This window comes from Macaca nemestrina, chromosome 14 (assembly GCF_043159975.1).
Source record: "Macaca nemestrina isolate mMacNem1 chromosome 14, mMacNem.hap1, whole genome shotgun sequence".
Taxonomy (NCBI): domain Eukaryota; kingdom Metazoa; phylum Chordata; class Mammalia; order Primates; family Cercopithecidae; genus Macaca; species Macaca nemestrina.
Window position 1 is genome coordinate 118,401,462 of NC_092138.1, and position 27,521 is coordinate 118,428,982.

Below are 27,521 nucleotides of genomic sequence, written 5' to 3' on the forward strand. Positions count from 1 at the left end.
GGCTCCGCGGAGCTCGGTGGGCGCCACAGCCTCCCGGTGCCGGGGAGGGCGGCCGTCGCTCGCGCTCCCGCTGCGGGCCCGGTCTCCGCCAGGCCCCGGCCCCCTGAAGGCGCTCAGACCTCAGTCTTGGCGACAGCGCTGGGGTGGGCTTCGTGCCCGTTTCACGCGGAGGAAGCCACGCTCAGGAGGGAGGGAGTCTGCGCCCGTGTCCTGCACCTGCAGAGCGGAGGGGCGGGGAGCTCAACCCCCGGCAAAACGTCCCCGCGGCGCGTGGCTGCCGCGAGATCAACAAGAGCGTTTTCCAAGCTTGTGTACACGAAATTCACTCGGCTGACATGACGTCGGTTGGCAGATCAGACCGACCCCGCTTCCGCCCCCACGCTCCCACCCGCCCTCTTCTGCCAGAAACCCCAGGAGCGGGCGGGACCGGGCGGGCGCATGCGCAGTGGGCTGCCTGGGCGGGGTCTCTCGCGCCGGGAGAGGGCGCTGCTCCCAGGAACCTGCGCGCGGCTCCGGCGGCGTTTCCAGGGGGCCGGTTGGCGGGCGGACCCGGGCGGTGCGGGGCGGAAGTGGGCGGCTGCAGGACGCGCGCGGAGCCGCGCGGCGGGCGGGACCTGGCCGAGCTGGAGGGCGCCGGGGAGCGGGGCTCGGGCGGCCCCCGAGGCCCGGCGGAGCGGGCTTCTGGGGTGTCTGCGGCGGCGCCGGGGGAGCGGGCTGGGGATGGGGCGCCTAGCCGGGCGGCGGCCGGGGCCTCGGCCATGTTCGCGGGGCTGCAGGACCTGGGCGTGGCCAACGGCGAGGACCTGAAGGAGACCCTGACCAACTGCACGGAGCCACTCAAGGCCATCGAGCAGTTCCAGGTGGGGCAGCCCCCGGGGCGGGGGGAGCCCGGTGCGAGGGCAGGGCTGCCTGCGCCGGAGTCGGGCCTGGCAGAGGCGCCGGAAGTTTTCCGGCTTTCTCTTGGTGTCTGAGTCTTGTTTTGGGGGTGGAGTCCGGAGCCAGCATCCCTTTGCTGGACGGCTGGGTGGCTTTCGGTGGCTGCGGTTACCGCCAGCACGCCTGGGAACACCTGGGTTCGTACCTCCCTGGGTTCGAGCTCTTAGAACCTTGGGGTGCCCGGGCGCACTGGGCTGCGGCTGAGATTTCTCTTGACTTCCTCAGACAGAGAATGGCGTGCTGCTGCCCTCTCTTCAGTCGGCCCTCCCTTTCTTGGACCTGCACGGGACGCCGCGGCTGGAGTTCCACCAGTCGGTGTTCGATGAGCTGCGGGACAAGCTGCTGGAGCGAGTGTCAGCCATCGCTTCGGAAGGGAAGGCTGAGGAAAGGTGGGTCAGCGGGAGGGATGGGCAGGTGAGATGTGCGGCTGTCTTCTCAGCCTTGGATCGACTCAGGGACATTTATCATCCTTTTGGCTCCACATCCTTGCTCCCAGAGGTGGCCTGGCTCTGTGTCTGAGTGTGGAGCCTTGCCCCATGTGTCCTGCGCGTGGAGGCTTGTCCTGGTAGCTGTTACCTGTGTGGGGACAAGCAGGTAGCTGCTCTGATCTGGCGCATCGCTGCACCATCAATCCTGTGAGTTGTTGCAGGTACAAGAAGCTGGAAGACCTTCTGGAGAAGAGCTTTTCTCTGGTCAAGATGCCGTCCCTGCAGCCCGTGGTGATGTGCGTCATGAAGCACCTGCCCAAGGTAGGGCCCTAACCCTAACCCGGACGTGGTGGCGTGGACCGTCCGCCCACCCTTCATGCCCTTAAGTTGGTGGAAGTTCTGGTGGCCACCTAGCTCCGGGAGCTTCCCACGCCGCCTGCCGGAGTGCTGTCTATGGTGAGCTTGTCTGGCTTCTGCATGAGCAGCGTGGAGACTGAACCTTAGCACTGGAGTTGGGGTGTGGGACCCGCCCTGGGATAGAGCTGTTGGTATTTGGCTTGTCTGCATGAACCTGCTGGGGCCAGGGAACCTGTCATAGGTGTCCTGTGGGGTGGGGCTTAGCGGGAGGTGGTCTTGGGGGGGGGGGGCTGAGGTCTCTTGGCTTGTCTTAAGGGAGATCCAGGGACACAGGGGCCACTCACAGGCTGCCTGTGGTGTCATGTAGGTTCCTGAGAAAAAGCTGAAGCTAGTCATGGCTGACAAGGAGCTGTATCGAGCCTGCGCCGTGGAGGTGAAGCGGCAGATCTGGCAAGACAACCAGGCTCTCTTCGGGGACGAGGTTTCCCCGCTGCTGAAGCAGTACATCCTGGAGAAGGAGAGCGCGCTGTTCAGCACAGAGCTCTCTGTCCTGCACAACTTCTTCAGCCCTTCCCCCAAGACCAGGCGCCAGGGCGAGGTGAGGGGACAGGCCGTGTGCAGGGCGGGGCACCTTTTGGGGGTGCCATGGCTGGCCCCATCAGCTGCCTGGGGATCAACACCCTGCTGCCCTGTGAATGGTTGGATGGTTCTCCTTCTTGTCTGGGCGGCGGGGGAGAGCTGGCCTGTACCCGTGCTGGAAAGAATGTTGGTGGTTTTTATGTTTGTAGTTTACTTTTCTTTAAAGTGATATATGGACAACATTAAAATCCACAGAAAGGCCCCTAATGAGAAGTTACAGCACCTGCCTCCGCTACTTCTTTTTTTTTTTTTTTTTTTTGAGATGGAGTCTCGCTCTGTCGCCCGGGCTGGAGTGCAGTGGCCGGATCTCAGCTCACTGCAAGCTCCGCCTCCCGGGTTTATGCCATTCTCCTGCCTCAGCCTCCCGAATAGCTGGGACTACAGGCGCCTGCCACCTCGCCCGGCTAGTTTTTTTTGTATTTTTTTTTTAGTAGAGACGGGGTTTCACCGTGTTAGCCAGGATGGTCTCGATCTCCTGACCTTGTGATCTGCCCGCCTCGGCCTCCCAGAGTGCTGGGATTACAGGCTTGAGCCACCGCGCCCGGCCTTTTTTTTTTTTTTTTTTTTGAGTCGGAGTCTCGCTCTGTTGCCCAGGCTGGAGTACGATGGCCTGATCTTGGCTCACTGCAAGCTCCACCTCCCAGGTTCACGCTATTCTCCTGCCTCAGCCTCCTGAATAGCTGGGACTACAGGCGCCAGCCACCACGCCCGGCTAATTTTTTGTATTTTTATTGAAGACCGGGTTTCACCGTGTTAGCCAGGATGGTCTCGATCTCCTGACCTCATGATCCGCCCGCCTCGGCCTCCCAAAGTGCTGGGATTACAGGCGTGAGCCACTGTATACGGCACCTCCCCGCCCCCGGCCCACCTCTAAAAAGCCAGTTCTGTTTGGTCCTTCAACTTTTTTTTTTCTGTTTCACGAAAACATGTATTAGATGACAGCTGTACATGGCCTAAGCTGTATGTGGGCTGGTAAAGGCTTGAGTGCTGGCTAGAACCAGGAAAACTGCTGTCCCCTTTTCATGTTCACAGAACAGCTGTTTCTCATAGTTGGGCCAGTCCTATGGCCTGCAAAGGAGGTAAACATTTTAAAGCAAGACTTAGCTGAACTGGAATGGAGCCAGAGATGAGGGCACTAAGCCAGACCTCCCAGGCAGTGATCTAACAGCTTGTTCTTGGTGTCCTGGCTCTTTTGCTCCGAACACGGATGGGGAATGTGAAGGCTGTCTTTTGGCTGGGATGAAGCATCTAGGTGATAAGAAATCCAGAGAGGGGCTGAGGAAGGGAGGCAAGAGTTGCTTTTTATTGACTTGGAAGTGGGCTCTTCAGTGAAGCCCCTTTGGGTTTAAGAGCATTTTCCTGCTTCCTTGTTCTTCCGGCAACTTCTGCTGCCTGAGCTGCCATGCTTGTAATCCAGCGTCCATTTCCTGTGACAGCAGTACAACTCGTCTTGCAAACTTCTCCCTTTCAGCTTTGCTTCCACGCTGGCCTTTCACTGGGGGAGCAGGGCGGCCGTCCACCTATGACCAGTCTGGGAGCTCTGTAAGGGGCCCGTAGCCAGAGGGGTTGGCCGCCAGTCCCTGCTGTAGTAGCCACTGGCTGGCCGCCCGCCCAAGCGGCTGCACCACAGTGCAGCCTCCAGACACCTATGAAGAGAACAGTTGCCAAAGCAGCCATGCTGAGCCAGAGTAGCCGGGGTAGCCCTCTTTTTTTCTTTTTTCTTTTTTTTTTGAGACATAGTCTTGCTCTGTTGCCCAGGCTAGAGTGCAGTGGGGCGATCTTGGCTCATTGCAAGCTCCGCCTGGGGTTCACTCCATTCTCTTGTCTCAGCCTTCCAAGTAGCTGGGACTACAGGTGCCCACCACCACGCCTGGCTAATTTTTTGTATTTTTAGTAGAGCTGGGGTTTCTCTGTGTTAGCCAGGATGGTCTCGCTCTCCTGAACTTATGATCCACCCGCCTTGGCCTCCCAAAGTGCTGGGATCACAGGCATGAGCCACTGCGCCCGGCCTGGTCCTTCAGTTTTCAGGTATTTAAATGATTTGTTAATGTGGTTGCAGTTGAGTTGTTTTTCATTCTTCAGAGGATAGCAAACCCAGGGTTCTGTCTGTTAATAATATTGGCATTGTTCTAAACTGAAACTTGCTGACAATTTTCTTTGTTCTTTTGAGACAAAGTCTCTATCGCCCAGGCTGGAGTGCAGTGGCACGATCTCGGCTCACTGCAAGCTTCGTCTCCTGGGTTCACTCCGTTCTTTTTTTTTTTTTTTACTTTTTTTTTTTTTTTTTTTGAGACGGAGTCTTGCTCTGACACCTAGGCTGGAGTGCAGTGGCCGGATCTCAGCTCACTGCAAGCTCCGCCTCCCGGGTTTATGCCATTCTCCTGCCTCAGCCTCCCGAGTAGCTGGGACTACAGGCGCCCGCCACCTCGCCCGGCTAGTTTTTTGTATTTTTAGTAGAGCCAGGGTTTCACCGTGTTAGCCAGGATGGTCTCGATCTCCTGACCTCGTGATCCGCCCATCTCGGCCTCCCAAAGTAGTGGGATTACAGGCGTGAGCCACCGCGCCCGGCCTTTTCCCTTTTTTTTTGAGACAGGACTTTCGCTCTTGTCACCCAGGCAAAAGTGCAGTGGTGTGGTCTGGGCTCACTGCAGCCTCTGCCTCCTGGGTTCAAGCTATTCTGCCTCAGCCTCCCCAGTAGCTGGGATTATAGGTGTGTGCCACCATGCCCAGCCAGTTTTGGTGTTTTTAGTATCATCGTGTTTGCCAGGCTCGCCTTGAACTCCTGAGCTCACGTGATCCGCCTGCCTTGGCCTCGCAAAGTGCTGGGATTGTAGGCATGAGCCACTCTGCCTGGCCCTTTTTTTTTTTCTGTTTTTTTTTTTTTTTTGAGATGGAGTCTTGCTCTGTCACCCAGGCTGGAGTGCAGTGCCTCGAACTCGGCTCACTGCAACCTCTGCCTCCTGAGTTCAAGCAATTCTCCTGCCTCAGCCTCTCGAATAGCTGGGACTACAGGCCAGCCTCACCATGCCTGGCTAATTTTTGTATTTATTTAGTACAGACAGTGTTTCATCTTGTTGACCAGGCTGAACCAAGAGGAACTCCTGACCTCAGGTGATCCGCCCACCTTGGCCTCCCAAAGTGCTGGGATTATAGGTGTGAGCCTGGCCATAACCAACTTTAGCACCGTTCGATAGAAAGATAAAGTGAACTATAAGTTAAGATTTTTCAATATCCACATTAAGAAAAAAAAAGTGAGATCAATTTCATTAATGTTTTGTTTGATCCCGTGTATCCAAAGTATTATCTTTCAGCATGTAATTCGTGTGAAGGATTGGGCTGGGTACCGTGGCTCACGCCTGTACTCCTAGTACTTTGGGAGGCTGAGGTGGGAGGATCGCTTGAGCTTAGTAGTTGAAGACCAAAGGGAGACCTTGTCTCTACAAGAAAAAACATTTAACTCAGCATGGTGGCGCATACCTGTTGTCCCAACTACTGAGGAGGCTGAAGCAGAAGGATCGCTTGGGCCCAGGAGATTGAAGCTGCGGTGAGGTGTGATTGAGCCACTGCACTCCAACCTGGGCGGCAGAGCGAGAGACACTGTCTCACAAGCAAAAAAAAAAAATTGAACTGTAATGCTTTTTGTGGGAGCATCACTGAGATTTGAAACCTGGTGAGTCTTTCACACTTAGCGCCCTTCTGAACTACTGCACTTCAAGTGCTGAAGAGTTCGTGTGGTAGTGCCACCTTTGTCCTCCCTTCCCTGTTTGTTTATTCCCAGTCAGGTCCTCCACGGGCCTTTTTCTTGTTCCGTTGCTGTCAGACAGAGCCCTTGGACCCCTCTGCGAACGGTGGGGTGCCCTGCACTTCCCAGGCCTTTCTCCTGCCCCATCTCTTCTGGTGACCTGGTGCTGCCCATACCGATTTCTGTCTGTGAGGGACTTGCTTGGTCTGCTTAGTCCTAGGTTGATTCTTTTATTTTTATTTTATTTTGTTTTATTTTATTTGCTTATTTTATTTTTATTCTTTAAATTTATTTTATTTTTATTTATTTATTTATTTATTTTTGAGACCTAGTCTCGCTCAGTCACCCAGGCTGGAGTACAGTGGCCGAATCTCAGCTCACCGCAAGCTCCGCCTCCCGGGTTCACGCCATTCTGCCTCAGCCTCCCAAGTAGCTGGGACTACAGGCGCCCGCCAATGCCCGGCTAATTTTTTGTAATTTTTTTTTAAGTAGAGATGGGGTTTCACCGTGTTAGCCAGGATGGTCTTGATCTCTTGACCTTGTGATCCGCCTGCCTCAGCCTCCCAGAGTGCTGGGATTACAGGCATGAACCACTGCGCCTGGCCTATTTTTATTTTTTTAAATTTATTTTATTTTATTTTTAAAATTTTCTAATTTTTTGAATTTATTTTTATTTTATTTTATTTATTTATTTTTTTTTGAGGCGGAGTCTCGCTCTGTCGCCCAGGCTGGAGTGCAGTGGCTGGATCTCAGCTCACTGCAAGCTCTGCCTCCCGGGTTTACACCGTTCTCTTGCCTCAGCCTCCCAAGTAGCTGGGACTACAGGCGGCCGCCACCTCGCCCGGCTAGTTTTTTGTATTTTTGGTAGAGATGGGGTTTCACCGTGTTAGCCAGGATGGTCTCGATCTCCTGACCTCGTGATCTGCCCGTCTTGGCCTCCCAAAGTGCTGGGATTACAGGCTTGAGCCACTGTGCCTGGCTGAGTTTATTATTTTATTTTATTTTTATTTTATTTATGTTATTTTAATTTAATTTAATTTTATATTTTACTTTATTTTATTTTATTTTTTTGAGACGGAGTTGCTTGTTGCCCAGGCTGGAGTACAGTGGTGTGATCTCCGCTGACTGCAACCTCATTCTCCCAGGTTCAAGTGATTCTCCTGCCTCAACCTCCTGAGTAGCTGGGATTATAGGCCCCCCCCACCACGCTTGACTAATATTTGTATTTTTAGTAGAGACGAGATTTCACCATGTTGGCCAGGCTGGTCTCGAACTCCTGGTCTCAGGTAATCCACCCACCTTGGCCTACCAATTTGCTGCAGTTACAGCCATGAGCCACCGTGCCCAGCCCAATTCTTTTTTAAAAAGTTAAATTAGACTGGGCACAGTGGCTCACACCTGTAATCCCAGCACTTTGGGAGGCCAAGGCGGGCAGATCACGAGGTCAGGAGTTCAAGACAAGCCTGGCCAACATGGTAAAACCCATCTCTACTAAAAACACAAAAATTAGCCAGATGTGGTGGCGGGCCCCTGTAATCCCAGCTACTCAGGAGGCTGAGGCAGGAGAATCACTTGAACCCGGGAGGCGGAGGTTGCAGTGAGCCAAGATTGCACCACTGTACTCCAGCCTGGGCGACAGAGTGAGACTCAGTCTCAAAAGAAGAAAAAAAAAGTTAAAAACTGGGTCAGGTGTGGTGGCTCACGCCTGTAATCTTAGCACTTTGGGAGGCCAAGGTGGATGGATCACCTGAGTTCAGAAGACCGGCCTGGGCAACATGGGGAAACCTTGTCTCTACTAAAATACAGAAAATTAGCTGGGCGTGGCGGCCTGTGCCTGTAATCCCAACTACAGGCTGAGACAGGAGAATAGCTTGAATCTGGGAGGCGGAGGTTGCAGCGAGCCGAGATCCTACCATTGCACTCCAGCCTGGGTGACAGCACAAGACTATCTCAAAAGAAAAAAAAAGGTTGGGCATGGTGGCATGCAATTGTAGTCCCAGCTACTCGGGAGGCTGAGGCAGGAGAATCACTCTAGCCCAGGAGGTCAAGGCTGCAGTGAGCCACAGTCTCAACGGTGCACTCCAGCCTGGACAACAGAGCAAGGCCTTGTCTCAAAAAAAGTTATAAAAAAGAGAAAAATAACAGAACCTGCTACCATCAGACTGGGTGCCAATATTTAATAAGAGAGGAGGGAACATTTTCTGCCAAAAAGTAGGAAGGACAGATATCCAGATGTCCAGACAGAGGGGCTGCACTGCCCTGCACGTGATGTCCATGTGTCTTCATTGTGGCGGAGCCTGGGAGGGTCCCGGGACCTGACGGTGCTGCTCACTGCAGGTGGTGCAGCGGCTGACACAGATGGTGGGGAAGAACGTGAAGCTGTACGACATGGTGCTGCAGTTTCTGCGTACGCTCTTTCTGCGCACGCGGAATGTGCACTACTGCACGCTGCGGGCTGAGCTGCTCATGTCCCTGCATGACCTGGACGTGGGTGAGATCTGCACCGTGGACCCGTGCCACAAGGTAGCACAGCCCTCCCTCCTTCCTCCTGGCCCTCCTGGCTCCTCTCCTCCCTGTGGGTTTGGCTGGGCCGGTGACCACCTGGGCGCCCTCCTCTCCCGAGGCTGTTTCCTGGGCTCTGATCTTTCTGTCCTGCTGTGTGTTGGCATCTTGTGGCTCCTCTCCAGACCCTGATGGGGGAAGGAGGCTAGTCCCCTGCATCTGAGCCAGAGACCTGGCCATTCCCTGGGACTCTCTTGCCCCGTCCAGCCCTTTGTCTGTTCCCGAGGGCTGTAGGACCTACAGGCTGGACCTTGACCATTGCCCCAGCTTCCTCCCATCTTTCCAAACCTGGCCTGTGGCCCTCCCCTTCCCCAGAACCCTGGGGACTACTTGTTGGCCAGGTACCGAGTGCTCCAGGAATGGGGTTTCCCTTCATACGGACCCTCCAGCCTCGGGACCATCTTTCTGGGACTGGAGTCACCCTCCGAGGCTTCCATTGCTTGGAGTGCTGCAGTGGCCACCCCCACACTCAGGGTGCCATGAGGGAGTCCCCTTTTAGAAAGAAACATCATCACTGTCTCCACTGCTGTCCTGACCCTGCTGCTTCGGCACCGTCGGGAGACTGGTGCCCGGTGCCTTCCCTCACAGCAGCTGTGACTGAGCGAGAGGCCGGGGCCTGCGGCTGTGTTTGGGGCCGGATCTCTGGTCGTCCTGGGAGGCTTGGTCTGGTCCCGACCGTGCTTCCTCCTTGCAGTTCACCTGGTGCCTGGACGCCTGCATCCGAGAGCGGTTCGTGGACAGCAAGAGGGCGCGGGAGCTGCAGGGGTTTCTCGATGGAGTCAAGAAGGGCCAGGAGCAGGTGCTGGGGTGAGGGTCGGCTCCATGAAGCCTCTGCCCCCCAGGGCCCTGTGCGCGTCTGGTCTGCGCTCGCTGTGTTTTGTCGTGGGTAGCAGGTGCTTATTCCCTGATGTTGCTTTGTCTTTTGTTTTTTTCGAGATAGAGTCTCATTCTGTAGCCCAGGATGAAGTGCAATGGTGCGATCTCTGCTCACTGCAACCTCCGCCTCCCAGGCTCAAGCCATTCTCCTGCCTCAGCCTCCCAAGTAGCTGGGATTACAGGCACGCGCCACTGCGCCCAGCTAATTTTTGTATTTTTTAGTAGAGACAGGGTTTCACCATGTTGGCCAGGCTGGTCTTGAACCCCTGACCTCAGGTGATCCACCCGCCTCAGTCTTCCAAAGTGCTGGGATTACAGGCATGAGCCCCCGCACCCAGCCTCCTGGATGTTTCAGCAGAGCTATGTTGGGCACTGCTGGCGCACAGCTGAGGGACATGGTTGTTGGGATGTGTCTGGGTAGCAAAGTCTCCCTCCTCAACTCTGCATTCTGTAGCCAGGCCCAGGGGCTGGGGGCTCTGGTGCCTGCAGTGGCGTGGAGCCAGCCTCTGAGCTTAGGGGTATCTGTTGGCATTTGCTTTCCAGCATTCTCTGGCTGGTGTATAGATACAGTGCTGCCTGGCCCCACCTTTGCCACTTTTTTTCTTCTTTTTGAGACAGGGTCTGTGTCACCCAGGCTTCAGTGCAGTGGTATAGTCTTCCTCATCTCCTGGGCATTGATCCTGCTGCCTCAGCCTCCCAGAGTGCTGGGATTACAGGCATGAGCCACCACACTCAGGCTTTATTTTGTTTTTTTAACTCTAATTTGGAAGATCTAACATGTTAAGGACAAATTGCAAACCTTAAGCTTTTTTTTTTTTTTTTTTGAGATGGAGTCTCGCTCTGTCACCCAGCCTGGAGTGCAGTAGCGCGATCTTGGCTCACTGCAAGCTCCGCCTCCCGGGTTCACGCCATTCTCATGCCTCATCTTCCCGAGTAGCGGGGACTACAGGCGCCTGCCACCACACCCAGCTAATTTTTTGTATTTTTAGTAGAGATGGGGTTTCACCGTGTTAGCCAGGATGGTTTTTGATTTCCTGACCTCGTGATCCACCCGCCTCGGCCTCCCAAAGTGCTGGGATTACAGGCGTGAGGCACTGCGCCCGGCCAACCTTAAGCTTTTTTTAAGAAACCCAGCATGTGATGGGTGCCCGTTGCCAGTCCGGAACCCAGCCTAGGCCACCCCTCCTGAGGACTGTGCCACTGAAGGGAGGGGCAACAGGCGTTTCATTAACGCCAAGGCGGCCTCCTTCCAGGGACCTGTCCATGATCCTGTGTGACCCCTTCGCCATCAACACGCTGGCACTGAGCACAGTCAGGCACCTGCAGGAGCTGGTCGGCCAGGAGACACTGCCCAGGGTGAGTGTGGGCTTGGTCAGCAGCTGTTGGGGCCACGTGACCACCCCGCTGGCTGCTCCGGGTGGTCGGGGTGTGGAGGCAACTGTCGGGGCCCTGTGGCCGCCCTGCCGGCTCTGGTGATTGGTGTGGACGGCAGCTTTCGGGGCCCTGTGGCCGCCCCGCCGGCTCTGGTGGTCGGTGTGGACGGCAGCGGCCAGGTAGAGGCGCGTGCTTCCCTGCTGTGAGACTGGGTTTCACCCCGTGTGTGGGGCTGGTGATTGCAGTCGTGTGGTCCTGGCCATGGGCACCAGAGACCCTGCTGGGTAACGAGTAGGGTCAGAGGAGCTCCATGGCCAGGACACGGCTGCCTGGGACTGGCGCTGAGCCCGTCCTCCCTACAGGACAGCCCCGACCTGCTGCTGCTGCTCCGGCTGCTGGCACTGGGCCAGGGAGCCTGGGACATGATTGACAGCCAAGTCTTCAAGGAGCCCAAGATGGTAACAAGCCTCCTGTGGGGACTGCCAGTTTCTCCCGAGGAGCTGTGGGCTGGAGCGGGAGGCGCTAGCAAAGTGGTTGTGGAGGCCCCTTTGGTCCCAAAGCTTCCTTCCTGGAGGTGTCCACCTTCTGTTTGGGAAAATGCCCACCAGGGGGGTTCTGGGGTGTCTCCGTGGACCATGGCTGGCCACAGGTGGTGGCTACTCCATGTGGATCCAGGCCCAGAAGGGGGTTTGAGGACCTGGGTGGAGGACTTGGGAGGTGGGAAGAGGGACCTGGGGACCTGGAGAGGAGGGTGGGGTTGGTGAGGTGCTGGGGGAGTGGGAGGGCCGGGGCAGGGTGTGTGTCAACGCTGGGGTGGGGTGGGGTGGGGCGGGGCCCGCTCATGGCCTCCCCTCCTCGTAGGAGGTAGAGCTCATCACCAGGTTCCTCCCGATGCTCATGTCCTTCCTGGTGGATGACTACACTTTCAATGTGGATCAGAAACTTCCGGCCGAGGAGAAAGCCCCAGTCTCATATCCAAACACACTTCCTGAAAGCTTCACTAAGTACGGGCTGCAGGGCTGTGGGTGCAGGGGTGGCCGTGGCACAGGGGTGGCACTGTTGCTGGGGGGCTGCTGCAGGGCTGGGCGGGGGTCGGTGTGGGGGCTCGGGCAGGGCTGATGGCGCCCGGGGCACAGGTTTTTGCAGGAGCAGCGCATGGCCTGCGAGGTGGGGCTGTACTACGTCCTGCATATCACCAAGCAGAGGAACAAGAATGCGCTTCTCCGCCTGCTGCCGGGGCTGGGTGAGTCCTGACGGGCGGTGGCTGGCAGTGTCTTCCCTGCGGCAGCTGCCGCGTGCAATCCCGCCCAGGGTGCAGGCGCCAGGGCCCCCAGGAGCTGTCATCTCCCCAGCCCACTTCCAACTTTGCTAGCTTTGTTTTTACATTTTTTTTTTTTTTTTGAGACGAAGTCTCACTCTGTCGCCCAGACTGGAGCGCAATGGCGCGACCTCAGCTCACTGCAGCCTCTGCCTCCCAGGTTCAAGTGATTTCTCTGCCTCACCCTGCTGAGTAGCTGGGATTACAGGCACCCGCCACCACGCCAGGCTAATTTTTGTATTTTTAGTAGAGATGGGGTTTCTCCATGTTGGTTCGGCTGGTCTCGAACTCCTGACTTCATGATCCGCCCGCCTCGGCCTCCCAAAGTGCTGGGATTACAGGCCTGAGCCACCGTTCACAGCCTCGTTTTCACTTTTACGTTTTTGTCTATAGTTTATTTTACTAGGAAAGGGAGACGGAGTTCAGCTTTGTGCTTTCCCACAAAAAGGTGACGCAAGAGCTGCTCTTATTTCATCCTTACTGGCGAGGGGCCTGGGACCCCTCAGTTGCTCAGAGGATGGAGCAAAGGGGAGGGGGAGAGATCCCCTGCCCCAGCCCCCCACCCAGGTGGTGACAGGCCCACTTCCTCCTGGGAGCCTCCACGGGGGAGGGGTTGTTGTAAGCCAGGAAGAAGAGGAAGGGTCCAAATGGGCGCCTTCAAGAGTAGAACTGCAGGTCCCGTGGGAGATGGGGCCTCTTTAGCCTTGCGGTACCCACCGTGACAGAGACCCTGGGCTCTTCCCTGCTGACTCAGGCCTTGTCTGGGGTTTGCTGTCTTAGTCCACGTTATGCTGCTCTAACAGAGACTCAAGACTGAGCAATGTAGAAAGGGAAGGGATGCCCGGGCGCGGTGGCTCAGGCCTGTAATCCCAGCGCTTTGGGAGGCTGAGGCGGGCGGATCACGAGGTCAGGAGTTTGAGACCAATCTGGCCAATATGGTGAAACCCCGTCTCTACTAAAAAAATACAAAAATTGGTCAGGCACAGTGGTGGGTGCCCGTAATCCCAGGTACTTGGGAGGCTGAGGCAGGATTATCTCTTGAATCTGGGAGGTGGAGGTTGCAGTGAGCCAAGATCGCACCATTGCACTCCAGCCTGGATGACAGAGCGAGACTCCGTCTCAAAAAAAAAAAAAGAGCAGCAGTTCTGCGGGGGCTGGGATGGGAAGTCCAAGGTCCAAGGGGCCTGCATCTGACTGGGGCTTTTTGCTGTGTCATCCCATGGTGGAAGGCAGAGGGCAAGAGGGCACGGGCCCGGGAGACAGACAGACACAGACAGAGATGAGAGACAGAGACATACAGACCGAGATGAGAGACAGACAGAGATGAGAGACACAGAGAGATGAGAGAGACAGAGACAGGAGAGGCATAGAAACAGACAGATGAGAGACAGAGCTAGAGATGAGACACAGATGGAGACAGAGAAGGGGCCAGACTTCCCCCTTTATCAGGAGCCCACTCCTGTGCTAACAGCGTGAATGCTTTGGCGAGGATGGAGCCCTCACGACCTCAGCAGTGTTGCGTTGGGGATCAGGTTTCTGGCGGTGAACCTAGGGACACGTCCACACCACAGCACGTTCCTAGTGTGTTTCTCGGTGGCTGGTGTGTCCGAGGACAGTGCGTGCATGCATTTTCCAGCTTTCTTTGCGGAGGAAGTTACCTGTGGGTATTAACCTGTCCCCAGCCAGCCTCTCACTGAGCTTGGGTCGCCTGGGCGTGGGTTTCCTGTTGCTGCTGGAACGAATGACCACAGACAGTGGCATCAGACGGCGCAGGCAGACATGACCTCCTGGGCTCACGCGGGCACCAACGCTGCTGCTCCTTCTGGAGGCTCAGGGAGGCTCTTGAGGGCGCTGGGACATTGCGCTGCCGGCCGCCGGCCACTGGGCAGAACCGGTTTGTTTATTTTTTGAGACTTCCGGGAACATAGTTATAAATAACTTTGATTTGCCTTGGCCTGTCCACTGCAGTACAGTCACGTGTCACATAACATTCTGTCCACCGTGGACCACATATACGACCACACGGTCACATAAGCTGACAATACTGTATTTTTACTCCACTTTCTCTGTTTAGATACACAATCACTTACCGTTGTGTCCCAGTGGCCTCCGGTACTCGGTACAGCCACGTGCTGTGCAGGTGTGTAGCTCAGGGGCACGAGGCTGTGGCGCAGCCCAGTGTGCAGTGGGCGGCACCTTCTGGATTTGTGTCAGTCCCTGTGGAGCTTGCACGGTGACAGACTCACCTGGAGGCCTTGCATGTGCTTCTGTTTCTTTCTCATTTGATTGTGGCTAGAAACAGGCTTGGAACCAGGAGTGCGGCTTCTCGTCGGAGTACGTGGCTGCCCCACGGGCTGGGATGTGCATTTTCAGTAACGTTCGGGGAGAGCAAGCTTATTCTTAGGTTTTTAGTGGGTTCTAGTAAGAATAGATGTTGATTTTTGGAATTCTCTCCTGTTTATTTTTTAACATTTTTGTAGTGGGAATTTGTGAAATAATATAAAGTCAAGAGCACGGCACAGTGAGGACCCAGCACCATCTCCAACCTCCCTGGGGTCCGTGTGGGGTCTGCGTGTGGCCGCCTGTCCCTCAGGGCAATGTCTGGGTGTAAATCTGACACATCACAGAAAGCAGGCTGCAGACGGCATCTCTACAAAAGAAGGATGCTTTTACAGGAGAATCGCTTGAACCTGGGAGGCAGAGGTTGCTGTGAGCCGAGATCACGGCACTGCCCTCCAGCCTGGGCGACACAGCCAGACTCCATCTCAGAATAAAAAGAGGGGAGCTGGGCACGGTGGCTCACGCCTGTGATCCCAGCACTTTGGGAGGCCGAGGCAGGTGGATCACCGAGGTCAGGAGTTCCAGACCAGCCTGGCCAACGTGGTGAAATTCCATCTCTATTAAAAATACAGAAATTAGGCCGGGCGCGGTGGCTCAAGCCTGTAATCCCAGCACTTTGGGAGGCCGAGACGGACGGATCACGAGGTCGGGAGATCGAGACCATCCTGGCTAACATGGTGAAACCCCGTCTCTACTAAAAAATACAAAAAACTAGCCGGGCGAGGTGGCGGGCGCCTATAGTCCCAGCTACTGGGGAGGCTGAGGCAGGAGAATGGCGTAAACCCGGGAGGCGGAGCTTGCAGTGAGCTGAGATCCGGCCACTGCACTCCAGCCTGCGCAGCAGAGTGAGACTCCGTCTCAAAAAAAAAAAAAAACAGAAATTAGCCGGGTGTGTGATGCACGCCTGTAGTCCCAGCTGCTCGGGAGGCTGAGGCAGGAGAATCGCTTGAACCCAGGAGGCAGAGGTTGCAGTGAGCCGAGATTGCACCACTGCACTCCAGCCTGGGCGACAGAGTGAGACTCTGTCTCAAAAAAAAAAAAAAAAAAACAAGACTGCCTTTAAATGCCTGTAAAAAACTGACCAGGCTCGGTGGCTCACCTTGTAATCCCAGTACTTTGGGAGGCTGAGGTGGGCTGATCATCTGAGGTCAGGAGTTCGAGACCAGCCTGGCCAACGTGGCGAAACCCCATCTCTACTAAAAATAGAAAAATTAACCGGGCGTGGTGGTGCGTGCCTGTAATCTCAGCTGAGGGAGGCTGAGGCAGGAGAATCGCTTGAACCTGGAAGGTGGAGGCTGCAGTGAGCTGAGATCGTGCCACTGCACTCCAGCCTGGGTGACAGAGCGAGACTCTGTCTCAAAAAAATAAAAAACAGTGACCGCAGGCCATTGTCACATCTGAGCCAGGTTCACTGCTGCTCCTCTGCTGACTGCCTGGCAGTGGCTGCACTTCTCCAGGTGTCTCCGTCTGCTGTGCAGACGGCCCCGTCAGGGTTGGGATGCGCCTGCTGTCCCCTCTCCTGTCTCACAGTCTTGGGTTCCCTCGAGTTGCAGGAATCAGGGCATTTGCCCAGTGGGGCCTTGCTGCTGGATCCCCTGGTCGGGACTGTGTGCCTGCCACGTATTCTGTGGCCACCCGGCCACGTGGCTGGCCAAGGCCCTGGGAGATTGGCAGGCAGGCACCTTGGGGGCCTGGGTCTCCTGGGTCTCCTGGTTTCTGTCACTCCGTGGGCACAGGTGGCGCCAGCTGGGTCTGTCCTCGGAAAGCGCCATCCGGGGTACTAGGAAGGCCACCCTTGCCCCGTCCGCACATGTCACCTCCGTGTGGCCTGGCCACAGCTCCTCCTGGCGTCATTCCACGGGCATCAGTCCGCGGGCGGCCACCCTCCTTCCTGCAGGGGCCCGGTGTGGGGTGCTGCGCGCCGTGGCGTCAGTGCTGCGGTCGTATGTGAGGCATCTGTGGGCACGCTTGCTGTCTTTGTTGTGTTTTGGTGTCTGGCTTCAAAAAAGAATGTGAAAGTGCTTCGTTCTCCTTCCTGTGGCACAGTGTAGTTGGTAGTCTGGGAGAACTCTGTGGAGTTGGCGCCAGGCCCTTTATTTTGTTAGGCTTGTTTCTCCTGGGCTCAGCTACTGGGCAAGGCCTTTCGGGACTGGAGGAGCACCTTGTTTTTCTGTCTCCTCTTCCCCCGACCCCTCCTCCTGTCCCCAGGCTGCAGCTCTGCTTCCCCGCCTAGGGTCCCACCCCACCCACCCGCCCTGTCCACCCCCACCTGCCTCTTCACCTGCTGAGACCCTGTGCTTCCCACCTCAGAACTTCCAAAAACCCCCATGTGAGCACCCCCAGAAGCAGGTTCTGAGGTCTCAGGACAAAGGTGCCCTCTGAGGTGGGCAGGGTGGGTGGCGCTAGGCTGATGCTTGCTGTGTCTGCAGTGGAGACCTTTGGCGACTTGGCCTTTGGCGACATCTTCCTCCACCTGCTCACAGGCAGCCTTGCGCTGCTGGCTGACGAATTTGCCCTTGAGGACTTCTGCAGCAGCCTCTTCGATGGCTTCTTCCTCACTGCCTCTCCGAGGTAGGCCTCCTGGGCACCATCTGGCCCACTCTGTCCTCAGCTCTTGTCCATCGCAGCCTGAGAGGTGGCTGCTGTTCCCCACCTGGGGCAGAGGGTCCCCAGGTGGGTGTGTTGGGGCCCGCATGTGGCCCTGCAGGGTGCTTGGGTACAGCTGGGGAGGGTCCCAGAGGCTGGCCGTGTCCTGTCTCCAGGGGCCTTGGCCACCTGCATCCGGGCTTGGCCTGGGCAGACAGCAGGGCCTGCCTCCCACCCCAGCCCTGCACGGCCTTTTCTAGGAAGGAGAACGTGCACCGGCACGCGCTGCGGCTTCTCATTCACCTGCACCCCAGGGTGGCCCCATCTAAGCTGGAGGCCTTGCAGAAGGCCCTGGAGCCCACAGGCCAGGTGGGTGCCCGGGGGGGCTGCTGTGTGAAGGTGCCTGGTCCCTACCAGCCCCGTGTGTGCTTGCCAAGCTGCCCCCGCAGTGCCTGTGTGTGGTCGGTGGGCGCCGCCCCGCACCCCCTGCGCCTGCCCATGCGCCTCGCCTGCCCCATGGTGTGGTTCCCCGCAGAGTGGAGAGGCGGTGAAGGAGCTTTACTCCCAGCTCGGCGAGAAGCTGGAACAACTGGACCACCGGAAGCCCAGCCCAGCGCAGGCTGCGGAGACGCCGGCCCTGGAGCTGCCCCTCCCCAGCGTGCCTGCCCCTGCCCCGCTCTGAGGGTCCTCCAGGCCTGCTCGGGTTCCAGGGCCCTGCTGAGTCGCGGCCCTGCTCAGCCAGAAGAGGCTCCCAGACCTGGGTATACAAGGCGGTCCCTCCTCCCGGGGCTGTGGCTGGGCCTGTCCTGGGGTCATGGCCCCTGCTTCCTGCTCCTTGGAGCAGGCTCCCAGACCTTGTCTGCCATCCACGCAGTGGCTCCGAGGGCACAGCATCTCCTTGTACTTTCACAGCCACAGAAAGTGTGCCACCTGTTTTCCAAGGGGAGAGGGCGGGGCCTCTTCATTGGCTCAGCCTGGCAAAAGTGAGGCACACTGCTACTGTCTTGGGGTTGTGGAGATGGACCTGTGACCCCGTGGAGGCCGTGTGGGGGCAGCAGCCTGGCCTCTGCCATGGTGGGTGTCCTGGGGCCTGTGTGGAGGGAGCCACCTCACCCTGCAGCCCAAGTCACAGGTGTGGCCAGAACAAGCCCAGGTGCACCTGTGGCCTTGTTTCACCCTTGGAACCAGCACTCCTCACCCAGCAGCGCCACCTTCAGCGGCCGTGACGAGGCCAGCTGGACACATGGTGAGATTTTCTTGTATGTAAATAAAAGGCGTTTTGGTAAATGTGGAGGCTGGAATGTGTCTGTGCCTGCCCTGGGGTTGGATGCAGCTCAGATGGACATGGGCATTCGTGCTGTGGAGCCAGTACCTGGGGCTTTACGGGCCACAGCCTCCCTGGACTGCTCAGCCCTGTCTGTGACCAGCAGCTGGGGATGATATAATAATTTTTGGGGTTGGTCGATACAATTTCTGGGGGAGGATATAATAATTTCTAGAGGAGGTTGATACAATTTCTGGGGGAGGTTGGCAGGAATCCCTCACCCTTGGGATTCAGTACCCTAAGACACAGGTCAGCTGCTTTGTTTTTGTCCTGCAATTCTAGGGGGCACCTCTCACCTCCCCGTGCGCACCAGGGACAGGAGCCCTGGAGGCCCAGGACATGCCATGGTCGCGGTCACAGAGCTGGGGCCATTCCCAGCAGATGAGACCTCAAAGCCAGGCAACAGTGCATAGCATGCAGGGGCGCTGGCCCGGCTGCCAGGTGTCACTGTCCTCGGCTTGCAGCATGCAGGGGTGATGGCCTGGCTGTGAGTTGTCACTGTCCTCAGAGACGCCTGTCAGCGAGCTCTCCTCCCTGGAGCGCAAGGCCACAGCTGAGCAAGCTGGGACCTGTTGGGCGAGACAAGCCCATGGTGCTGGGATCTCATGGGTATGGGAGCCTCCGAGCTGGTATCTTCGGGGACAGAGCCGAGGTGCTGGGCTCTGTCCAGCAAATCCCAAAGTGCTGGGATTACAGGTGTGAGCCACCGCACCTGGCCGTTTTTTTTTTTTTTTTAAGGTAGGAGAAATGGAGGTTTCTGGGCTGATGGGAATGATCCGGTGGGGTGAGGGGTGGAGGACGGACCAGGGGCTGGGCTGTCACTGAATGAGCAGGTGGCCGGGTCTCAGCACAGCAGGGGTGTGCTCAGGAGGGCTGGTGGGCGCAGATGCGGGGGCGCTGAGACGCTGGGAGCCCCTGCTGCTGATCCTGGTTTCTCAGGTGTGGGCTAGGAGGCAGGATGGGGGGAGTGGCAGGGGAGAGGACGAGGAAACGACTTAGGAGGCATGGCCAGTGAGTGGACCCGGGTGCCTGGTGTGGTCACTGGGCAGCGGGTGGGTCCTGCCCAGGGTGCCTGCAGGGGGTGCCAGGCTCATGGGTGGGGAGGGAAGGACAGAGTGAGGAGCCCGTGGGTGAGGGACTGGCGAGGTGGAGGGTGTGAGCTGCAAGGACGGGGATGGGATGGACAGCTGAGCCTCGGGGGCACATGGTTACTGTAGCAAAAGCCTCTAGGGGCAGAAAGAGCAGAGCTGCCTGAGTGACCGGGTGTGGACACTGCTGGGAAGTTAGGGAGAAGGACTTGGTGGGGGAGGACGAGGGCCTGGGCGTGGGAGGCATTGTCCGGTGAAGTGAACACCTATGGGGAATTTGGGAGGAGGAGCGGGGAGGGTGCCCACGGTTTGGGGGAAACAGCCTTGCTGGTGAGAGCTGGGGGAAGCAGTGAGGGTGCAGTCCTTTCAGAGGCTGAGAACATGGACTGTGTTTGTGGGTGATGGACGTGAATTCCAGGCACAGCGGCGGGGCTGGGTTGGGTAGGGAGGCGGGAGGGGAGCCCTCCTGGAATGGGAATGGGTGTGATTGGGGGTGGCCCTGGGCATCACAGGAGATGGTGATGGCACTGGGAGCTGGGGTTCTGGGGCTCCCTTCACCCCTGTAGATGGGAGAAAGTGCAGGGGGCAAGGCCTTGACCCAGGGCTCAGATTCACCTTTGACCCATAGGGCCAGGTCTTGAGGCCCTTGAGCAAGTCCCTTTTCCGCAGGGGTCTCTGGCCTGAGGGTTTGCTGGGCCAGCCTCTGGCAGAAGCAGCTCCAGCCTTGGGTGCTCTTGGAGGCAGGGCGGAGGCTTAGCTACAGGTTTTCCAGGGCCCGGTAAGCCTGCATCTGCCTGAGGGCCTCCCCTTCCAGGGTCCTCTCTGTGTCAGAAGCAGCACCCAGACTCAAAGTCTGAGGCCCCCAAAGGACGCCAGCCTCCATGCTGGGGCTACAGGGCCTGGACAGCCAACCTCCTTACGCTCTGGTCCCACAAAGGCTGGGGCGTGGGCCTGAAGAGCACTGGCATGCCACGTGGTGTGTGCGGTCCCCGCGGCCTCGACATCGGGGATCGGGCCCCCCAGCACCCCCTGCACAGGGGAGGGGAGCCCTAGGCCTGGCTCCTGGAGAGAATGGAAACCCCCAACCCACGACCGGTGTTTCCCTGATGGTCCCTCTGGTTGGGTGAGGAATATACAGCTGGAACCCATCAGGCCCGGGCTGGCCGTTGGGAGGAGCGGGGCGTCCCTGGGACTACAGGGTCCTGAGCTAAATGTCAGCAGCACTGGTGTGGCTGGAAACGGCCACCTTGCTCCTCCTTGGAAGGCGGCTTCCAGGCTGGGAGGAGTCCAGGGTCGTCCAGGCAGGCCTATCGGAGGGGCCTGGGAGGGGCCATGCGAAGGCCAGCAGGGGGAAGGGCCCAGAGCTCCGGCTCCTGGCTCAGGGCCCAAGTTCTTTCTAAATTTGTTCCCCAACCCCCACAGGGACCCTGAACCACACGTGCTTTTTTCCGTGATAGAACTTCCGTCCCTGTGTGAGGCCTGTCCTGAGCGGGGGGCTCTAGGCTGGGGACAGAGGAAGGGGGAAGGGAAAGACAATGAGCCCTATTTTGGGGGGCCCCGATTGGGGTCAGGAGGGGAAGGAAAAAGGGAGAGGAGTGATGACAGGGATTGGGGGTGTGCAGCTGGGCAGAGGACCCTGCCCTCCCCCTCTGCGGCTGCCCTGCTCCCCCCTTTGCTTACACAGGGCCTGGAGCCCCCTCCCCACGGCTGTAAGCCCTGTGTGTGGGGTGTCAGGTAGAAGGGATGACCTGGGGGAGGTGACCGTGGAGGACAGGCTGAGGTGCAGGAGCCCAGGGCGGGGGCAGGGCACGCAGCAGGGGCCCTCGGCCTCACCAGGTGTCCTGAGCCTGACCAAGCTAGGAGGGCTCTGAGCGCCAGAGTACCGAAGAGGGGATGTGACCTCTGGCCAGGGGATCTGGGCAAGCTGGCCAGGCCTCCCCCCTTTGGCGCCTCCGTCCAGCCCAAGTCCCGCCTGGGCCGCACCCCCTGACTCACTTCCTTTGCATAGAAGCGGAAACCTCCCGGAGCTTCCTCTGCTTGGGCCGGCCGCTCCCTGGGGACCCGCAGGTGTCGCTGCCCCTCCAGGCCGGAGCTGGCCCAGGAGGCCCCTGGCCCACCCCCTCGCCCTGGGAGGCGCATTTCCTGCTTGGAATCTCAGGCCCCAGCGTCTGGCACAGGCTGGGGTCGGCGGAGCTGAGGGTAGTGGACCAGCTGCAGGTAGGGGTGGGTTGGGGCCCAGGGCCCAGGCCAGTTCCTGCCAGTCAGTGGCTCTCTTGCTCCGACTCTTCTGTCCGTCTTTTCGCCTCACCTCCACCGGTCTCCGGGGGGCTCCCTGCGCTGCTCTGCTAGTTCACTGGAGGGGTGTTGGGAGGACCCCAGTTTTGGAGTCGGGGCTGGGAGGCCTGGGCTGAGCCTGGGGACGGGGCCCGGGGCTATTCTCAAAATCTAAGTTCCAGCCAGTCCCCCGCCAAGTGTTCTGAAGCGTGTGGAGGCGTCTCTGAACTCCTGGGCGCTCAGGCCGCTGCTTCCCGCGGCCCCTCCTTGGGAGACGGCCCAGTCCAGTGGGAGCCGCGGGAGGGGGCAGGGTCTGGGAGCGACTGTCCCTCGCCTCAGTGGGCGCCTAGGCGGCCACTGACTCCTTCGACGACTCCTCCAGGAAGCCGGGGCGGCCACCAGATAAGCCTCTACCCCGCCACTTCCTTAAGGCCCTCGGCCGTTTATGGGAGGACCCGAGAGATTTGCATCGGGGCCCTGCAGAGGGGCCGCTTCCCGGTCTGAGGGACGAGGCCGCAACCAGGCCCTGGCACTGGGGCAGCCCGGGGCACACCCTGCGGGACTCCCGGGGGGTAAGATCACTCCGGGGACCGGTTCCAGCGACCCGCGGGAAAGGGCGGTGGCGGGAGTCCAGAGACCCTCCCCGTCTTCCCGTTGCAGGGAGGGCGACCTGTATGCGGAGCGCCGTTCCTGCGCCATGGACCGCGGCCAACCCAGCCTGGAGCCTGCTGCCGCGGCCCCCCAAGCCACGGGCCGGTGCATGATCGCGCCGGTGCGCGCCGTGCTCCGCCTGCGCCGCCGGGTGTGCGTCCTACGCAAGCGGCGCCTCCTGCAGCTGGGTGGGGGGCCTGACGTCGGGACCGGGGTGCCCAGGCCGGGCTGCAGCCCCCCGGCGCCGCGCGGGGACCTGGACCAGCCGCAGTTCTTCACCTTCGACGGCCCCGCGGAGCTGCCCTCCAGGACGCCACGCAAGAAGCGCCGGCGCAGCCGTCTGGTGCTTTACCCAGAGACCTCGCGCAAGTATCGGCCGCGCGTGGAGCACAGGAGCCGCGCGCAGCACTGCCTGCTGCTGCTGGTCGCCATCGTGGGCTTCCAAGTTCTCAACGCTATCGAGAACCTGGACGATAACGCGCAGCGCTATGACCTCGATGGGCTGGAGAAGGCGCTGCAGCGCGCGGTGTTTGGCCAGCCCGCAGCCATAGCGCGCATCGTGGCGCTGATGCGGGACTACCTGGCCACGCACGTGCACAGTCGTCCGCTCCTCCTGGCGCTGCACGGGCCCAGTGGCGTGGGCAAGAGCCACGTGGGCCGTCTGCTGGCGCGCCACTTCCGCTCGGTGTTGGAGGACAGCTCGCTCGTGCTGCAGTACCACGCGCGGCACCACTGCCCCGAGGCGCGCGCCGCACAAGACTGCCGCGAGGAGCTGGCGCGGCGCGTGGCCGATGTGGTGGCGCGGGCCGAAGCGGAGGAGAAGACCCCACTCTTGGTGCTGGACGACGTGGAGCTCCTGCCGCGGCCGCTGCTGGACGAGCTGCATGGCTTCCTGCAGCCGCAGCGCTCCCACCACTTCCACAACGCCATCTACGTGCTCCTAAGTGGCGCGGGTGGCGCCGAGGTGACGCGCTTCGTGCTGCAGAACGCGTCCCGCGCGCTGCCCCTGCTCCCCGACGGCGCGCGCAGTGCTGAGGCCTCAGCGGCACAGGCGGAAGAGGACCTGCGCACAAGTCTGTGGGCTCTGCTGTCCCGGGAGCATCCGCTGTGGCAGGCCGCGGCCATCGTGCCGTTTCTGCTGCTGGACAAGCGGGATGTGGTCAGCTGCTTCCGGGAGGAGATGGCAGGCGAGGGCTTCTTTCCTGACCAGGCCCGGGCGGAGGACCTGGCCGCACAGCTCAGCTTCTACCGCGTGGCTGGCCGCGAGTTTGCTGTCACTGGCTGCAAGCAGGTGGTGGCCACGGTGAACCTCCTGTAGTGGAGGTGCAGGACGGGACATTTGGGTTGATGGCGGCAGTAGGAGGGCGACCAGGGACCTTGTGTACTGGTGCAGGCCCCTGAGGTTTCTAATGAATTTGTGGCTGCCAGGCTTGTGGGTGCGGGTCAGCTCGGAGCTCTGCTTCCAGGTCCACGACCACCTCAGAGCCCTGAGTCTGTCCCTGGGGGCGGCAGGACAGCAGCCACCTCCCTCCCGAACTCACCCATTGCCCTGCTGGGCATCCCAGGCATGGTCTGGTGGGTTCTCCCTGTGTCCCCAGGAGGCGGGCGCTCGGTTCCCTTGGTACAAGGATGATCTCAGGGTCAGCAGTTTCTGGGGTCACACAGCTGGGATGTGACCCTGCCTCTTGGGGGTGGTCGTGTGTTGCTCAGTGCTGGGGTGAGGCTGTCACCCCTGCCACCCTGGAGATGACCCTGGAGGAGGTCACAGCCAACCATGACAGTGCTGGGGTCCTGGCTGTCTTCTCCACCCACCCCACCCCTCACTCAGGTAGTGTTTTCAGGAGCTCAAGGCTTGCGTGTCTTGACCGTAAGGGGAGGGGAGCGGAGGCGGGGGCGCCCCAAGCAGCCTCTCCCCCTCCTTCCCGGACCCCCCCAACCCCGTGCCCGCCAGTCCTGGCTTGGGCTCACCAGATGACCGAGAGCCCGCAGGGCAAGCGGGAGGTGCCCAGGTCTTCCCCCATTACCCTCCTCTCCGCACGTGAGACCCTTAGCCCGTGGCCAGACCCCTGGTCACCACGATTGCGCGACCTCCCTTTCCCTGTGGCCTTTTGTGCCCCGAGTTCCGCCCACCCGCACCTTCTGCGTAGAGGGCCCTCCCCACGCCTGTTGACACCACACCCCACACTCCCCACGCTCCGCCTCCCGGAAGCCCTCCTGGACGCCTCCCGTGGATGGGCCCCCGCGCCCACGGGGGCTTTAGAGGAAGGTGCTTTGGGCGCTTTTTGCGCCATGTCTCCTCGGGGGCGGCGGTTGCCTCGGGAAGGTTCTCGCCTCCTCCCGCAGCCCCGGTGTCTGGGACGCACCCGGCAGCCTCACTGCTGCCTCCTTATGGCGCGCCCGGCCCAGCCGTTGCCTTCTGTGGTCGCCGGGGGCGGAGCGTGCGGCTGGGCCCTGAGTCCCCCGGGTCGCCCCGAGCCTCTGTCCTCACCGCCGGCCCCGCTGCGGTCCCAGCCCGGGCCTGCCCGGAAGGAGCGCACGGGCGGCTCTGACCAGTCCCGAAAGGGGCTCAGAGGGCGACCAGGAGGTTTCACGCCGGTGCCGGGCGAGTCGAAGTGGGGGCACCGTGAAGGTGGAGGCAGGGCCGCGCCGGGAGCCCCGAGTCGAGCGTACACGGCGCGCACCCCTGGCGAGTGGGAATCCTCCGGCCCCGAGGATTCTCAGCCCGGAGACCGCGCCCGCCAGCGCCCTGAGCAGAGGTCCTGCGGGTCCCCGGAGGGTGTCCTGTTCTCTCCCCCGTCCTGCATCCATTCTCGCTCTGGTGGTTGGTGTCTGTGGTCCGGGGCGAGGGCCGCCTAGTGGAACCGGGATTCAGGCCGCTTGAAAGTGTGGGATCTCTGGGCGGATGGCAGCGGCTCCCCCGAGCTCGGCACGCGGGTCTTGGGCCCAGGGCGGAAGCGCAGGCGAGAGGGCTGCCCCGTCCTGCCCAGAGGGTCCTGAGGACTCCCGCTGCTCCTGGAGTCTCAGGGAGGAGTCCGGCTCCACGGGGTGGGAGTGGGCTACCAGGAAACCTGTGCCTCTTGGGGCTGTGCAGGACCGGCTAGCCAGCGCTGGGAGCCAGGGCTGAGTTCAGCCCAGCTCTGTCCACCCCACCCTCAGGGCTAGGGGAAGGAGCTGGGGGAAGGAGCCCCACCTCCCCCAGGCAAGTATCTGTGCCAGGAGCCCACGCAGAGGGACACCCAGCTCTCGTCTGGCTTTCACGTTGGCTTCAAGGTGGTAAGAGAGAGAGCTGCAGAGTGCGGTGTGTTTGCCAGTTCCTGCATCCCAGGCAGGGCTTCCAGGACTGTCACCTCCCCTTCCCACAGAGCACCCACCTGGAGGTGTCACCTGCCTTCAAGCGTGGGCCATTCATCCACCCGTCAGTCAACAACACCCACTGAGCATCCACTGTATCAAAAGGTTCAGACGTAAGGGGAAATTTTCTTTCTCCTTTCTTTTCTTTTCTTTTCTTTTCTTTTCTTTCTTTCTTTCTCTCTCTTTCTTCCTTTCTTTCTCTCTTCCTTCCTTTCTCTTTCCTTTTTTCTCCTTCCCTCCCTCCCTTCCTTCCTTCATTCCTTCCTCCTTCCTTCCTTCCTTCCTTCCTTCCTTCCTTCCTTCCTTCCTTCCTTCCTTCCTTCCTTCCTTCCTTCCTTCCTCTCTCTCTCTCTCCCCCTCCCTCCCTTCCTTTCTTTTCTTTTTCTTTTTTTTTTTGATGCGGAGTTTTGCTCTTGTTGCCCAGGCTGGAGTGCAATGACACCATCTCGGCTCACTGCAACCTCCGCCTCCCTGGTTCAAGCAATTCTCCTGCCTCAGCCTCCTGAGTAGCTGGGATTACAGGCGCCTACCACCACGCCTGGGTAATTTTTTGTATTGTTGGTAGAGACGGGGATTCTCTGTGTTGGCCAGGCTACTCACGATCTCCTGACCTCACGATCTGCCCACCTCGGCCTCCCAAAGTGCTGGGATTACAGGCGTGAGCCACCACGCCCGGCCTCTTTTTATTTATTTCTAAAATATTACATTGAGTCCAATTTCTGTGCTTAAGAAGAATGTACACCAAGTGCTGGGGTGGGGCTGGTTATAAATGACACCACAAATCATGCTTGTTAATAAATAGTGTGGTTCGAATCTGATGACCTACTGTTTGATTTGCTTCTGTTTGCTTGGTCTGTTAATAATTGAGGATGCTGAAATCTTTCCCTAATTGTAGATTTATGGTAGATTTATCCATTTCTCTCTAAGCTTCTATTTAAATAGGACATACTTATCGAGAGTTTTGTTTTTTGTTTTGTTTTGAGAAACTTCTGAATGGGGATGTGGTGTGGACCTGGAGGCTGATGGAAGGATTGAGGTTCACATGCAGTCTGCAGCTCAAACATCCGGGCTTTCCAGGAAATCCATAAATTACTAAAAGAGTATTTTCTGGCCGGGCGCGGTGGCTCAAACCTGTAATCCCAGCACTTTGGGAGGCCGAGATGGGTGGATCACGAGGTCAGGACATCCAGACCATCCTGGCTAACCCAGTGAAACCCCGTCTCTACTAAAAAATACAAAAAACTAGCTGGGCGAGGTGGCGGGCGCCTGTCGTCCCAGCTACTCGGGAGGCTGAGGCAGGAGAATGGCGTGAACCCAGGAGGCGGAGCTTGCAGTGAGCTGAGATCCGGCCACTGCACTCCAGCCTGGGCGACAGAGCGAGACGCCGTCTCAAAAAAAAAAAAAAAAAAAGAATATTTTCTTTAATTGCCCTGGACAGGTGCTGAGGGCAGATGACCCAGTCTGGCTATGTGGGAAGCTGCCAGCTAACCAGATGATCCCAAACGTCATAGCGGCTCTCCCTCATATGTGCAGAAATCGTTTCTGTGCAGTTGTCTCTGAGTTATTCTTTGACATCTGCCATGTATCGTCATGTAGTAACCCTTGTGATCTGTTTTGTTTTGTTTTGTTTTGTTTTGTTTTTGAGACGGAGTCTCGCTCTGTCACCCAGGCTGGA

General features: G+C 58.8%; 2 protein-coding genes and 1 pseudogene across 3 annotated transcripts; 2 read left to right on the forward strand and 1 right to left on the reverse strand.

The window, feature by feature from the left end:
* The first annotated feature begins 320 nt into the window (after nucleotides 1–320).
* On the forward strand, nucleotides 321–18,449 carry LOC105471985 (negative elongation factor complex member B). The gene is made up of 13 exons (XM_011724896.3): nucleotides 321–860; nucleotides 1,162–1,325; nucleotides 1,586–1,685; nucleotides 2,089–2,319; nucleotides 8,440–8,625; nucleotides 9,359–9,471; nucleotides 10,794–10,896; nucleotides 11,277–11,372; nucleotides 11,776–11,918; nucleotides 12,051–12,157; nucleotides 17,002–17,143; nucleotides 17,419–17,527; nucleotides 17,694–18,449. The coding sequence occupies exons 1-13, from the start codon at nucleotides 336–338 to the stop codon at nucleotides 17,838–17,840; spliced, it is 2,166 nt and encodes a 721-aa protein (XP_011723198.2). The 5' UTR covers nucleotides 321–335; the 3' UTR covers nucleotides 17,841–18,449.
* On the reverse strand, nucleotides 3,663–4,037 carry LOC105471984 (large ribosomal subunit protein mL52 pseudogene; annotated as a pseudogene).
* A 2,626-nt stretch (nucleotides 18,450–21,075) lies between the features above and the next one.
* LOC105471986 (torsin family 4 member A) lies at nucleotides 21,076–26,659 on the forward strand. Of its 2 annotated transcripts, XM_011724897.3 has the most exons (2): nucleotides 21,076–21,787; nucleotides 22,505–26,659. In XM_011724897.3, exon 2 carries the CDS (start codon nucleotides 22,542–22,544, stop codon nucleotides 23,811–23,813), a length of 1,272 nt encoding a protein of 423 aa, XP_011723199.2. In that variant the 5' UTR covers nucleotides 21,076–21,787; nucleotides 22,505–22,541; the 3' UTR covers nucleotides 23,814–26,659. The 2 variants fall into 2 exon arrangements, with proteins under 2 accessions (XP_011723199.2, XP_070934786.1); XM_071078685.1 differs by having other exon boundaries at nucleotides 21,076–26,659.
* Nucleotides 26,660–27,521: the final 862 nt, after the last annotated feature.